The following is a 14,545-nucleotide window of genomic DNA, read 5'->3' on the forward strand; positions in this document are numbered from 1 at the left end:
CTATGTACTACAGTATGCTATATAACATTAGGTAGGGCTGCTAGACACGGGCGGTCGCTACGAGCGGCCGGGCCGCGTGCTGCACCCGGGGCTGAGCAAGGCGGTGTACTCGCTGTGCTGGGGGGACGGCATGCAGCTGTTTGCCAGCGGCGGCGGTGCTCTCGTGGTCTACAACGCCAGTAATGTTGATGAAGGTAAGTCATGATCTGTGTGGATTTATTTCTTAAAAATTTTAATGTACAGACTGCACATCAACCCATCTCAATCTGTATATTTTCTTCAATAGATTCTCAACCTTATCACAATTGTGGAAGGTCAGTGTTCGCTTGATAAGATTTGACATTCGCTGGCGTCTGTACCTAGGTTGTCACTGGCCTGTTTATGACCAGACTTTCAAACTATAAATCTGTGTCTTCTTGTCCAGCTCCGCAACAGATAAACGTGAACATAGAAGGTCAGTCGTGGCAGATCTGCGCGGTGTCGTGGACGTCACAGGGTCTGCTGGTGGGCTCACAGGCGGGGGCGGTCGCGTTGTTGACTCAGCTCGCACCGCATACGCTTATCGCTGCTGCCTTTGTTTTTACGTAAGTCGTTTAAAATGATGGCATTTTAGTGATAAAGAAAAAAAAATATTTTATCAACTTTCTTTTTTCTCTTTGAATCACTATTTGCTGTCTTCTTTCTATGGATATTGTCGATCATGTATTCTTGATCAAAAAACATTTCGGCGTCACAGCTGAAATGTGCATTTTCAGTGCGCTGAAAATTTAGAATTTAAACTATGATGGTCTTACTACAAAAACTTAACCATGTGTCAAACACTTGTGTAAAAAAATTATTTCAACATCATAATTTGTCATTTTTCAGATAAGTCTTAAACTGACGTTTAAAAGTTTTTGTGGTAAGACGTGAGTATTTGACGAGAGTGAATATTTAGAACTGTAAAATAACCTGTAAAACGAAAAAGTTTGTATGTTATTATTTATTTTGGTTTCAGCAAAATGATACACGCAATGGAATGGCACCCTCAGCAGACCTCAAGCTCAAGTGATCTGTCTCCATACAAAAATCTGATTGCCGTCACCTCTCTGGCTAAAGAGAGCAATATTGTCGTACTGGAATATGGGACCAAAGAAGGTAAATATTGTCTGGAGTAGTTCTTAACATAGCGGTTAATGCTAGGGTGCTCTTTTTTATACATTTGGGAGTCGGACTATTTCCAAAATATGCAACTACCCACCCACATTTCTCACTTTATTCATTCATTTTTAAAATGTCAATGAAAGAATAGTTACAAGTTAAAGTTTAAGTGGCATCATTTTTTTTATCTTTAGATGGTACTAGACAGTTTACTACTTGGAAGACATTGGTGGGACACAAGAATCCGGTGCTTCAAGTCGCTTGGAATCCACATCGCGATGGTCTGTTGGTGTCTTCATCACAAGACGCTACTGTTAGGGTGAGTCAAACTAAATACGGAACACAAATAGCTTAAGAATAAGAGTGAACACCTTCTAGCGCAGTTGGGTAAAACATGAAAAAAAAAAACAGAATAATAATAGGTTCATCTGAAAATCTAAACTTTGTCTGGGTACAGGGCCCCGATTCTCCTAAGTTAATAATGTCAAAATCGAATAGAAATCGAATCGCAATATGATCGTAATAGCAGTTTTAACCATATCGGGCATTCTGTTACTAATAAAAGATCGATCTGCTATTTTGATGATTTTGGTCTATACGGTAGTTTGCTGTACAATCATTTTGCAATCGTAAATCATTTGCAGACAAAATGATTCATTATTGAATGACAGAAAAGGATAAAAACGTTTATTTCAAAGAAAAAATAGCGGAATGCCACATACGCTTCAATCGTAATCGAGTCGGGATTGGATCTCAGTCGAATCGAGTCGAACGTCAATCGAATGGCGCTTAAGTAAAATTAGGAGAATCGGGCCCCAGGTAGAAGTTCCCCCGGGACGCGGGTGAAACCGCAAGTTGACGTATACATAGCTGGTTATAGAAATCGTCTATGTTCTATTGAATGTCAACAAGTCCGAAATATTTCTATAATACTATTTTTCTCACATTCTCTTGCATTTAGATAAGGGCCCTTATATTTTACAGGATACCTAAGTATTCTCTTGTTTACAGGTATGGGAAATGTCATCAGGCACCTGTATATCAATATTCGGTGGTCACGCTCAATCATCGTTAGGCGTCACCTGGGTGAGCGAGCCGCAGTTACCGCATCACGTGATCACGGGCGGGGCTGATGCTTGTCTGCGGGTCTGGGATATTTACCAGCATAAGGCTGAAGATTATGAAGGTTAGTTGTTCTTGTGTGATTGTAAGATTGGGATGATTATGAATGGGATCATCCGGGAATTTGATAAAAAATCTGAAAACAGTTGGAAATCTGAAAAATGTTTCCAGCCTTACATGACTTGAGGGTAGGGATGAATGTGCACAAAAGTTCAGTGTCTGTCTTCTTATCTCGACTAGACGGAATTTTGGGAAAAAGAACTCCAAAATATTAAAGGACAATGCTATTCTTTGTATGGAAGTTGGGCTCAAGTGTTGCCCACAGTAACTGCATAGTGTATTAGGTTCCATAGGCTTATATTAGGTCCCAGACCAAAGCATTTCAAAATCTATCCCGGGAGTCCTGAGAAAAACTGGTTTGACTCTTATTCAATATTACATAAAATAAGCTTACGAACTCTTAACTATTCCACTTTTATTACCTTAATTGAAATGAATTATATTCATTGACAAATACGAGGTATTGTACACGACAACTTTTTTTTTAACCGACTTCCAAAAATGGAGGAGGTTCTTAATTCATTTGCATTTTTTTTATGTTTGTACGTGCATAACTCCGTGGTTTACCAACCGATTTCAACAATTATTTAATTGTTTGAAAGGGCTTACTTCCTCAATGGTTCCTTTGTCATCCGGCCCAGGGTCTGGTGATGGAATTTCTAAAAAAATCGGAAGCGACTCTCGAAAATTGTAGACACATATCGAGTAAAACCTTGTTATTCGGGTATATGTCTCAGACACCACAAAACTGTAAAGGTTTTAAAATCTGACCTGACAATGGAGCCGACAGAGAGACGTGGGAACTCCTCAACGATATCTACTAACTACCTCGTGTTCGAGCTTATTTTATTCGTCTTGATAAGATTTTTCTAGAAGATAGCTCATAGCGCAGGCGCCTTGTAGATTTAAACCGTAAATTCAAAAATATTGCGGTAATTGCCTTATTTTCATAAAATCATTCCCAGTTCTTATTAGAATCCAACGCTTTTAGAATTTATTTGAAAATCACAGTAAAAAAAATAACCCATTCCAACATTTTCCAGTACTGAATCCTGACAGCGAGATCCTGAGCATTGAGATTGACTATATACGTACATATGAGTAAGACTTAATTGGCAGAAAAGTCTTATCAGATTAATTTCTCAGGACCCCTAGGACCGATTTCAAAAATATTTTGATTTCTTGTTAAGAGTGAATTAAAGAACCTATTCCAACCACTCCCACTACTGGGCAAATGGCATAGGGTTTGTAAACAGACTGTTCATGTGGAACATTTAAACCGGTTTTCCTCGGGACCCCTGGGACCGATTTCAAAAATATTTTAATTTCATGTGTGAAGTAAAGAACCTATTTCAATCACTCCCACTACTAGGCAAATGGCTCAGGCCTTGTAAAGTGACTCTTCATGGAGAATATTTGAACCGGTTTTTCACCCGGACCCCAGGGACCGATTTCAAAAATATTTTAATTTCATGTTAAGAGTGAAGCAAAAGAACCTACTTTGACCACTCCCAGTACTGGGCAAATGCCAAAGACTTTGTTAAGTGACTATCTAAGGAGAACATTTGAAACGGTTTTTCTCGGGACCCCTGGGACCGATTTCAAAAATATTTTAATTTCATGTTAAAAGTGAAGTAAGGAACCTACTTCAATCACTCCCACTCCTGGGCAAATAAGACAGGCTTTGTAAAGCGACTGTTCATGTGGAATATTAGAACCGGGTTTTCTCCGGACCCCAAGGACTGATTTCAAAAATATTTTGATTTCATGTTAAGAGTGAAGTAAAGAACCTACTTTGACCACTCCCAGTACTGGGCAAATGCCAAAGACTTTGTTAAGTGACTATCTGAGGAGAACATTTGAATCAGTTTTTTCTCGGTCTCCTTTGACCGATTTCAAAATATTTTAATTTCATGTTAAAAGTGAATTAAGGAACCTATTTCAATCACTCCCACTACTGGGTAAATAAGACAGGCTTTGTAAAGCGACTGTTCATGTGGAATATTAGAACCGGTTTTCTCCGGACCCCAAGGACTGATTTCAAAAATATTTTGATTTCATGTTAAGAGTGAAGTAAAGAACCTACTTTGACCACTCCCAGTACTGGGCAAATGCCAAAGACTTTGTTAAGTGACTATCTGAGGAGAACATTTGAATCAGTTTTTTCTCGGTCTCCTTTGACCGATTTCAAAAATATTTTAATTTCATGTTAAAAGTGAATTAAGGAACCTATTTCAATCACTCCCACTACTGGGTAAATAAGACAGGCTTTGTAAAGCGACTGTTCATGTGGAATATTAGAACCGGTTTTCTCCGGACCCCAAGGACTGATTTCAAAAATATTTTGATTTCATGTTAAGAGTGAAGTAAAGAACCTACTTTGACCACTCCCAGTACTGGGCAAATGCCAAAGACTTTGTTAAGTGACTATCTGAGGAGAACATTTGAATCAGTTTTTCTCGGTCTCCTTTGACCGATTTCAAAAATATTTTAATTTCATGTTAAAAGTGAATTAAGGAACCTATTTCAATCACTCCCACTACTGGGTAAATAAGACAGGCTTTGTAAAGCGACTGTTCATGTGGAATATTAGAACCGGTTTTCTCCGGACCCCAAGGACTGATTTCAAAAATATTTTGATTTCATGTTAAGAGTGAAGTAAAGAACCTACTTTGACCACTCCCAGTACTGGGCAAATGCCAAAGACTTTGTTAAGTGACTATCTGAGGAGAACATTTGAATCAGTTTTTTTCTCGGGTCTCCTTTGACCGATTTCAAAAATATTTTAATTTCATGTTAAAAGTGAATTAAGGAACCTATTTCAATCACTCCCACTACTGGGTAAATAAGACAGGCTTTGTAAAGCGACTGTTCATGTGGAATATTAGAACCGGTTTTCTCCGGACCCCAAGGACTGATTTCAAAAATATTTTGATTTCATGTTAAGAGTGAAGTAAAGAACCTACTTTGACCACTCCCAGTACTGGGCAAATGCCAAAGACTTTGTTAAGTGACTATCTGAGGAGAACATTTGAATCAGTTTTTTTCTCGGGTCTCCTTTGACCGATTTCAAAAATATTTTAATTTCATGTTAAAAGTGAATTAAGGAACCTATTTCAATCACTCCCACTACTGGGTAAATAAGACAGGCTTTGTAAAGCGACTGTTCATGTGGAATATTAGAACCGGGTTTTCTCCGGACCCCAAGGACTGATTTCAAAAATATTTTGATTTCATGTTAAGAGTGAAGTAAAGAACCTACTTTGACCACTGCCACTACTGGGCAAATGCCAAAGGCTTTGTTAAGTGACTATCTGAGGAGAACATTTGAATCAGTTTTTTCTCGGTCTCCTTTGACCGATTTCAAAAATATTTTAATTTCATGTTAAAAGTGAATTAAGGAACCTATTTCAATCACTCCCACTACTGGGCAAATAAGACAGGCTTTGTAAAGCGACTGTTCATGTGGAATATTAGAACCGGTTTTCTCCGGACCCCAAGGACTGATTTCAAAAATATTTTGATTTCATGTTAAGAGTGAAGTAAAGAACCTACTTTGACCACTCCCAGTACTGGGCAAATGCCAAAGACTTTGTTAAGTGACTATCTGAGGAGAACATTTGAATCAGTTTTTCTCGGTCTCCTTTGACCGATTTCAAAAATATTTTAATTTCATGTTAAAAGTGAATTAAGGAACCTATTTCAATCACTCCCACTACTGGGTAAATAAGACAGGCTTTGTAAAGCGACTGTTCATGTGGAATATTAGAACCGGTTTTCTCCGACCCCAAGGACTGATTTCAAAAATATTTTGATTTCATGTTAAGAGTGAAGTAAAGAACCTACTTTGACCACTCCCAGTACTGGGCAAATGCCAAAGACTTTGTTAAGTGACTATCTGAGGAGAACATTTGAATCAGTTTTTCTCGGTCTCCTTTGACCGATTTCAAAAATATTTTAATTTCATGTTAAAAGTGAATTAAGGAACCTATTTCAATCACTCCCACTACTGGGTAAATAAGACAGGCTTTGTAAAGCGACTGTTCATGTGGAATATTAGAACCGGTTTTCTCCGGACCCCAAGGACTGATTTCAAAAATATTTTGATTTCATGTTAAGAGTGAAGTAAAGAACCTACTTTGACCACTCCCAGTACTGGGCAAATGCCAAAGACTTTGTTAAGTGACTATCTGAGGAGAACATTTGAATCGGTTTTTTTTCTCGGGTCTCCTTTGACCGATTTCAAAAATATTTTAATTTCATGTTAAAAGTGAAGTAAGGAACCTATTTCAATCACTCCCACTACTGGGCAAATAAGACAGGCTTTGTAAAGCGACTGTTCATGTGGAATATTAGAACCGGGTTTTCTCCGGACCCCAAGGACTGATTTCAAAAATATTTTGATTTCATGTTAAGAGTGAAGTAAAGAACCTACTTTGACCACTCCCAGTACTGGGCAAATGCCAAAGACTTTGTTAAGTGACTATCTGAGGAGAACATTTGAATCAGTTTTTTTCTCGGGTCTCCTTTGACCGATTTCAAAAATATTTTAATTTCATGTTAAAAGTGAATTAAGGAACCTATTTCAATCACTCCCACTACTGGGTAAATAAGACAGGCTTTGTAAAGCGACTGTTCATGTGGAATATTAGAACCGGGTTTTCTCCGGACCCCAAGGACTGATTTCAAAAATATTTTGATTTCATGTTAAGAGTGAAGTAAAGAACCTACTTTGACCACTCCCAGTACTGGGCAAATGCCAAAGACTTTGTTAAGTGACTATCTGAGGAGAACATTTGAATCAGTTTTTTCTCGGTCTCCTTTGACCGATTTCAAAAATATTTTAATTTCATGTTAAAAGTGAATTAAGGAACCTATTTCAATCACTCCCACTACTGGGTAAATAAGACAGGCTTTGTAAAGCGACTGTTCATGTGGAATATTAGAACCGGGTTTTCTCCGGACCCCAAGGACTGATTTCAAAAATATTTTGATTTCATGTTAAGAGTGAAGTAAAGAACCTACTTTGACCACTCCCAGTACTGGGCAAATGCCAAAGACTTTGTTAAGTGACTATCTGAGGAGAACATTTGAATCGGTTTTTTCTCGGTCTCCTTTGACCGATTTCAAAAATATTTTAATTTCATGTTAAAAGTGAAGTAAGGAACCTATTTCAATCACTCCCACTACTGGGCAAATAAGACAGGCTTTGTAAAGCGACTGTTCATGTGGAATATTAGAACCGGTTTTCTCCGGACCCCAAGGACTGATTTCAAAATATTTTGATTTCATGTTAAGAGTGAAGTAAAGAACCTACTTTGACCACTCCCAGTACTGGGCAAATGCCAAAGACTTTGTTAAGTGACTATCTGAGGAGAACATTTGAATCAGTTTTTTCTCGGTCTCCTTTGACCGATTTCAAAAATATTTTAATTTCATGTTAAAAGTGAATTAAGGAACCTATTTCAATCACTCCCACTACTGGGTAAATAAGACAGGCTTTGTAAAGCGACTGTTCATGTGGAATATTAGAACCGGTTTTCTCCGGACCCCAGGGCCGATTTCAAAAATATTTGGATTTCATGTTAAGAGTGAAGTAAAGAACCTATTTTGACCACTCCCACTACTGGGCAAATGCCAAAGACTTTGTTAAGTGACTATCTAAGGACAACATTTGAATCGGTTTTTCTCGGGACCCCTGGGACTGATTTCAAAAATATTTTAATTTCATGTTAAAAGTGAAGTAAGGAACCTATTTCAATCACTCCCACTACTGGGTAAATAAGACAGGCTTTGTAAAGCGACTGTTCATGTGGAATATTAGAACCGGGTTTTCTCCGGACCCCAAGGACTGATTTCAAAAATATTTTGATTTCATGTTAAGAGTGAAGTAAAGAACCTACTTTGACCACTCCCAGTACTGGGCAAATGCCAAAGACTTTGTTAAGTGACTATCTGAGGAGAACATTTGAATCAGTTTTTCTCGGTCTCCTTTGACCGATTTCAAAAATATTTTAATTTCATGTTAAAAGTGAATTAAGGAACCTATTTCAATCACTCCCACTACTGGGTAAATAAGACAGGCTTTGTAAAGCGACTGTTCATGTGGAATATTAGAACCGGTTTTCTCCGGACCCCAAGGACTGATTTCAAAATATTTTGATTTCATGTTAAGAGTGAAGTAAAGAACCTACTTTGACCACTCCCAGTACTGGGCAAATGCCAAAGACTTTGTTAAGTGACTATCTGAGGAGAACATTTGAATCAGTTTTTTTCTCGGGTCTCCTTTGACCGATTTCAAAAATATTTTAATTTCATGTTAAAAGTGAATTAAGGAACCTATTTCAATCACTCCCACTACTGGGTAAATAAGACAGGCTTTGTAAAGCGACTGTTCATGTGGAATATTAGAACCGGGTTTTCTCCGGACCCCAAGGACTGATTTCAAAAATATTTTGATTTCATGTTAAGAGTGAAGTAAAGAACCTACTTTGACCACTCCCAGTACTGGGCAAATGCCAAAGACTTTGTTAAGTGACTATCTGAGGAGAACATTTGAATCAGTTTTTTTCTCGGGTCTCCTTTGACCGATTTCAAAAATATTTTAATTTCATGTTAAAAGTGAATTAAGGAACCTATTTCAATCACTCCCACTACTGGGTAAATAAGACAGGCTTTGTAAAGCGACTGTTCATGTGGAATATTAGAACCGGTTTTTCTCCGGACCCCAGGGGCCGATTTCAAAAATATTTGGATTACATGTTAAGAGTGAAGTAAAGAACCTATTTTGACCACTCCCACTACTGGGCAAATGCCAAAGACTTTGTTAAGTGACTATCTAAGGACAACATTTGAATCGGTTTTTCTCGGGACCCCTGGGACTGATTTCAAAAATATTTTAATTTCATGTTAAAAGTGAAGTAAGGAACCTATTTCAATCACTCCCACTACTGGGCAAATAAGACAGGCTTTGTAAAGCGACTGTTCATGTGGAATATTAGAACCAGTTTTTCTCTGGACCCCAAGGACCGATTTCAAAAATATTTTGATTTCATGTTAAGAGTGAAGTAAAGAACCTATTTTGACCACTCCCACTACTGGGCAAATGCCAAAGACTTTGTTAAGTGACTATCTGAGGAGAACATTTGAATCAGTTTTTTTCTCGGGTCTCCTTTGACCGATTTCAAAAATATTTTAATTTCATGTTAAAAGTGAATTAAGGAACCTATTTCAATCACTCCCACTACTGGGTAAATAAGACAGGCTTTGTAAAGCGACTGTTCATGTGGAATATTAGAACCGGTTTTCTCCGGACCCCAAGGACTGATTTCAAAAATATTTTGATTTCATGTTAAGAGTGAAGTAAAGAACCTACTTTGACCACTCCCAGTACTGGGCAAATGCCAAAGACTTTGTTAAGTGACTATCTGAGGAGAACATTTGAATCAGTTTTTCTCGGGTCTCCTTTGACCGATTTCAAAAATATTTTAATTTCATGTTAAAAGTGAATTAAGGAACCTATTTCAATCACTCCCACTACTGGGTAAATAAGACAGGCTTTGTAAAGCGACTGTTCATGTGGAATATTAGAACCGGGTTTTCTCCGGACCCCAAGGACTGATTTCAAAAATATTTTGATTTCATGTTAAGAGTGAAGTAAAGAACCTACTTTGACCACTCCCAGTACTGGGCAAATGCCAAAGACTTTGTTAAGTGACTATCTGAGGAGAACATTTGAATCAGTTTTTTTCTCGGGTCTCCTTTGACCGATTTCAAAAATATTTTAATTTCATGTTAAAAGTGAATTAAGGAACCTATTTCAATCACTCCCACTACTGGGTAAATAAGACAGGCTTTGTAAAGCGACTGTTCATGTGGAATATTAGAACCGGTTTTTCTCCGGACCCCAGGGGCCGATTTCAAAAATATTTGGATTACATGTTAAGAGTGAAGTAAAGAACCTATTTTGACCACTCCCACTACTGGGCAAATGCCAAAGACTTTGTTAAGTGACTATCTAAGGACAACATTTGAATCGGTTTTTCTCGGGACCCCTGGGACTGATTTCAAAAATATTTTAATTTCATGTTAAAAGTGAAGTAAGGAACCTATTTCAATCACTCCCACTACTGGGCAAATAAGACAGGCTTTGTAAAGCGACTGTTCATGTGGAATATTAGAACCAGTTTTCTCTGGACCCCAAGGACCGATTTCAAAAATATTTTGATTTCATGTTAAGAGTGAAGTAAAGAACCTATTTTGACCACTCCCACTACTGGGCAAATGCCAAAGACTTTGTTAAGTGACTATCTAAGGAGAACATTTGAATCGGTTTTTCTCGGGACCCCTGGGACTAATTTCAAAAATATTTTAATTTCATGTTAAAAGTGAAGTAAGGAACCTATTTCAATCACTCCCACTACTGGGCAAATAAGACAGGCTTTGTAAAGCGACTGTTCATGTGGAATATTAGAACCAGTTTTTCTCTGGACCCCAAGGACCGATTTCAAAAATATTTTGATTTCATGTTAAGAGTGAAGTAAAGAACCTATTTTGACCACTCCCACTACTGGGCAAATGCCAAAGACTTTGTTAAGTGACTATCTAAGGAGAACATTTGAATCGGTTTTTCTCGGGACCCCTGGGACTGATTTCAAAAATATTTTAATTTCATGTTAAAAGTGAAGTAAGGAACCTATTTCAATCACTCCCACTACTGGGCAAATAAGACAGGCTTTGTAAAGCGACTGTTCATGTGGAATATTAGAACCAGTTTTCTCTGGACCCCAAGGACCGATTTCAAAAATATTTTGATTTCATGTTAAGAGTGAAGTAAAGAACCTATTTTGACCACTCCCACTACTGGGCAAATGCCAAAGACTTTGTTAAGTGACTATCTAAGGAGAACATTTGAATCGGTTTTTCGCGGGACCCCTGGGACCGAATTCAAAAATATTTTAATTTCGTGTTAAGATTGAAGTAAAGAACCTACTTTGACCACTCTTACTACTGGGCAAATGGCTCAGGCCTTGTAAAGTGACTCTTCGTGGAGAATATTTGAACCGGTTTTCCTCAGGACCCCAGGGAGCGATTTCAAAAATATTTGCATTACGTGTTCAGAGTGCACTAAGGAACCCCCTGGAACTACTCCTATTGCTGGGCAAACTATGAGCCCAGACCCTGGCATTGTCCTTTATTTAAAATCTATTTTTTCTTTCATAGTAATAGAGTATTATTAATTCATAAATATGTCGTTTTATATTATTTTTGCCACCAGAATTGAAACACGAAGTTCACTCAAAAACCAAACGTAAGAAAGAAAATGCTAGCCGAACCGAACCGGACGCAACAGCGGCCGAACCAGAAAATGTTGCCACAAAAATAGATATTACTGCCAAAACACCGAAACCACCCAAAAAGTTCCTATTGCCCATAATGTACAAACGAATTTATGATCCACTTAAAATAATGGCACCGAAGAAAATGCTACAAATGTTTTTGGAAAAGACTGAACGTAAAGGCGAAAGGGGAGACGGAATAGACAATGTAAATGAAGAAAAATTAAATACTGTTGATGAAAAGGCGGGTACAACTTCCGTAAAAGACCAAAGTGTCATAGAAGAAAAAGGCGATGGTATTGAAAATACTAATGCTAAAGAAACAGTAAAGACTGAAGTAGAAGTAGGAGAAAATTCGAAAATTAAAATAGAAGAAGAAAAAAAGGAAACACGCAAGAATTCTAGAGAATTCAATTTAGATTTCCTCAAGATTTTTGGCAGCATAAGAGATGTTAACGAATATTTGGATTTGGAGAGTAAGTTTATTTTTACTTATCTATCAAATGAACTCTATCGACTTCCCTTTTTGGTTATCCTGTTTTAACTTTATTTTCACATCTCCACTTTGAGCGCTCTTATTTTGATTAGCCCTTTGTGAGCAAGCAGTTATTAAATACATATTTATATTTAATTATAAACAATATCATATGTAAGAAAGATTTGATTGTTTCTTGGAGTTTTTCTGGGACGCGGATGAAACCGCGTGGAACAGCTAGTGAACATATATAGACCTCCAAACTATGACATCCTCTTTTTGATTCCCCCATTTAATTCGTGTTTTATTCTATAGTGGCCAGTCACTTGCAGTCCTATCACCCAGAATCTTGGATCATGCTGTCGATATTCCGCGGACACATCGACACTATGATACAATTCGCCAGTAAGCGTGATATGCTCTGCCCCTTCCTGCTCAGTATGGCGCCTTGCGTGTCTTTCAAGTAAGTATTGAAGAACAGTTTATTATTTAGTAACTACGAAAATGAAACTTACAGGTGAAGAAAGCAAACGTCTTATGGCCTTACTACAAAAACTTTAAACTCTGTTTTACACTTGTCTAATAAAATTTTGGCTGCAAAATGACCCATATGTCAACGTTATAATTTGACATTTTTTTAGACAAGGCATAAACTGACGTTTAAAAGTTTTTATGGTAAGACGGTTATTGTTTTACTTGTGAAAAAAAAACGTGTTAATTCAAATTAAAATTTTGTTTATTGAGTAATTCATGAGTATTTCTCAAACAGTATTTTTGTTTATAGATATTGGAAAGACGCCACGCAACTTTATTTAGCGCAAATAGATCGACTTGTAGCCAAAGGTGAAGAAGAAAAACTTTATGGTAAGTTCCTACTGAAATAATTTCGTAAACTATACGTTACATAATACTGATTGTATAATAATTACATTTCCTTTGTTTTAGATAACAGGCATTATGGTGGGTCGACATACCGCAAGGCTGCCATCTTACTTAGTATGCACGATGTGATGGGCGCAGTCAAAGCTCTCTGTGACGGAAAGCTCTTCAAAGAAGCTTACATACTATGTCGGATAAGGTAAGAAATAAAAATGATAATTTAAAATAATGTTAAAAATAGTTCTCAAGTAATTCTATCCCTCTGAAGTCAGCCATTTGACGTGTTTTATTCTCATTGAAGATAATGCCAATTAAGGACAAGCAAAGCTACTTGAGAACTACTACATTTAATTTTGAATACTGTTGCTATTCATTGTTGAATTAGATATAAAACTATATATCGTATATTTTCTTACAGATATATGGACAGTGTTGCTACGGAAATGTTAAGGAAATGGGCTGTTGATCTGAAGCTTACTGGGAACATGCCCATGTCGGCTGTATGGTACGTTTAGTTTATTTTAACTGTTGTAATTTGTAATTGCGTGACTGATGTGGTGTCGCCAATACTTACTTTAAGATCATAATTGCTGTCTCTTCTCGGCTTTCATGCCAAATCTATTGAACCGATTTAAATGTGTATAGTCTAGGGTAGTAGTTCCCTCAGAACTCACGAAACAGCTAGTTTACCATAAAGCCCCTTATTCATGGCAAATTTTTGTTAAGCTACATTGTTGATGAGCAACAAGAATGTTGCTGGACACAAGTACTTTGCCTTTTATTATCAACTCTGCAACACACAGTATTTTCAGTAACATGTTGTCAGCAGCTCGGCAACATTTTGATGCAACTTTGTTTATAAACAAAAGTTTACTACAAATACGGGGCTTGAAAATAACCAAACTTATTATTTCAGTTATATCGCCATGGATGATCTATCTCAAGCTGCTCAAGTACTAGCGATGTCCCACGATCAAGAGTGTCTCAGCCTAGCTGCGGAGATCGCTAAGATTGCAGGCAGGACCACATTCGCAGACCAAGTAGAGAAGAAAGCTAAGGAATCGAAATCACAAACATCTGAAAAGACTGAAGCGATATTAAAAGAACTTCCGTCGAAAATTGAACTCCTTATGAAGGAGAATAAGGTTCAAAATAGTGATACGTTAAATGGTGAAACCTCTAACAGTGATATTTTAAATGGTGATCATTAAACCAACGAATTATTTTAACTTGTAATGTGTATTATCGACTTGAGTCGAATCTCAGTGTGCTGTAAAAAATAGTCTCTTCCATTTATGATATTGCATTTTTGCCCGACTGCCAAGGGTTACGTTTTCTGTGTAACAACTTTTCAGTAAATACTTTATGAATTAAATGTTTTTAAAATAATAATTATTCGGTTCATTTCAATTTCTTGATCTTCTAACTTACAGACTGGTATGTTTTGCTGGGGAGTATATTGCGCCACTTCCCCGCAGAAACACATGGGAAGCGGTGAATGGCGCACGTTTTGGATTCTGTATTGCATTTT

At 37.3% G+C, this 14,545-nt stretch overlaps 1 protein-coding gene and 2 long non-coding RNA genes across 4 annotated transcripts; 1 reads left to right on the top strand and 2 right to left on the bottom strand.

Moving 5' to 3' along the window:
• Positions 1–11: 11 nt before the first annotated feature.
• On the top strand, positions 12–14,406 carry LOC110377412 (gem-associated protein 5). The gene is made up of 11 exons (XM_049840882.2): positions 12–194; positions 425–584; positions 998–1,137; positions 1,335–1,459; positions 2,152–2,326; positions 11,600–12,136; positions 12,451–12,598; positions 12,920–12,999; positions 13,081–13,213; positions 13,433–13,519; positions 13,931–14,406. Exons 1-11 carry the CDS (start codon positions 131–133, stop codon positions 14,223–14,225), a joined length of 1,944 nt encoding a protein of 647 aa, XP_049696839.2. The 5' UTR covers positions 12–130; the 3' UTR covers positions 14,226–14,406.
• LOC135117415 (uncharacterized) lies at positions 3,805–4,487 on the bottom strand. The gene is made up of 2 exons (XR_010276887.1): positions 4,259–4,487; positions 3,805–4,112 (listed from the first exon to the last, which is right to left on the bottom strand). It is a non-coding gene; the product is annotated as an uncharacterized LOC135117415 (long non-coding RNA).
• Positions 6,257–9,098, bottom strand: LOC126056896 (uncharacterized). Of its 2 annotated transcripts, none has more exons than XR_010276885.1 (4): positions 8,513–9,098; positions 7,928–8,221; positions 7,050–7,343; positions 6,257–6,902 (listed from the first exon to the last, which is right to left on the bottom strand). It is a non-coding gene; the product is annotated as an uncharacterized LOC126056896 (long non-coding RNA). The 2 variants fall into 2 exon arrangements; XR_010276886.1 differs by having other exon boundaries at positions 6,257–6,753; positions 6,903–7,343.
• Positions 14,407–14,545: the final 139 nt, after the last annotated feature.

The sequence above is a fragment of the Helicoverpa armigera genome, chromosome 10, assembly GCF_030705265.1.
Source record: "Helicoverpa armigera isolate CAAS_96S chromosome 10, ASM3070526v1, whole genome shotgun sequence".
Lineage (NCBI taxonomy): Eukaryota > Metazoa > Arthropoda > Insecta > Lepidoptera > Noctuidae > Helicoverpa > Helicoverpa armigera.

Excerpts from the sequence above, each read along its gene's own strand:
- LOC110377412 (XM_049840882.2), top strand. The coding sequence starts at position 131 with ATGCAGCTGTTTGCCAGCGGCGGCGGTGCTCTCGTGGTCTACAACGCC. Across the intron at positions 195-424 it reads CGCCAGTAATGTTGATGAAG|CTCCGCAACAGATAAACGTG; the intron begins GTAAGTCATGAT and ends CTTCTTGTCCAG. Across the intron at positions 13,000-13,080 it reads TGAAGAAGAAAAACTTTATG|ATAACAGGCATTATGGTGGG; the intron begins GTAAGTTCCTAC and ends CCTTTGTTTTAG.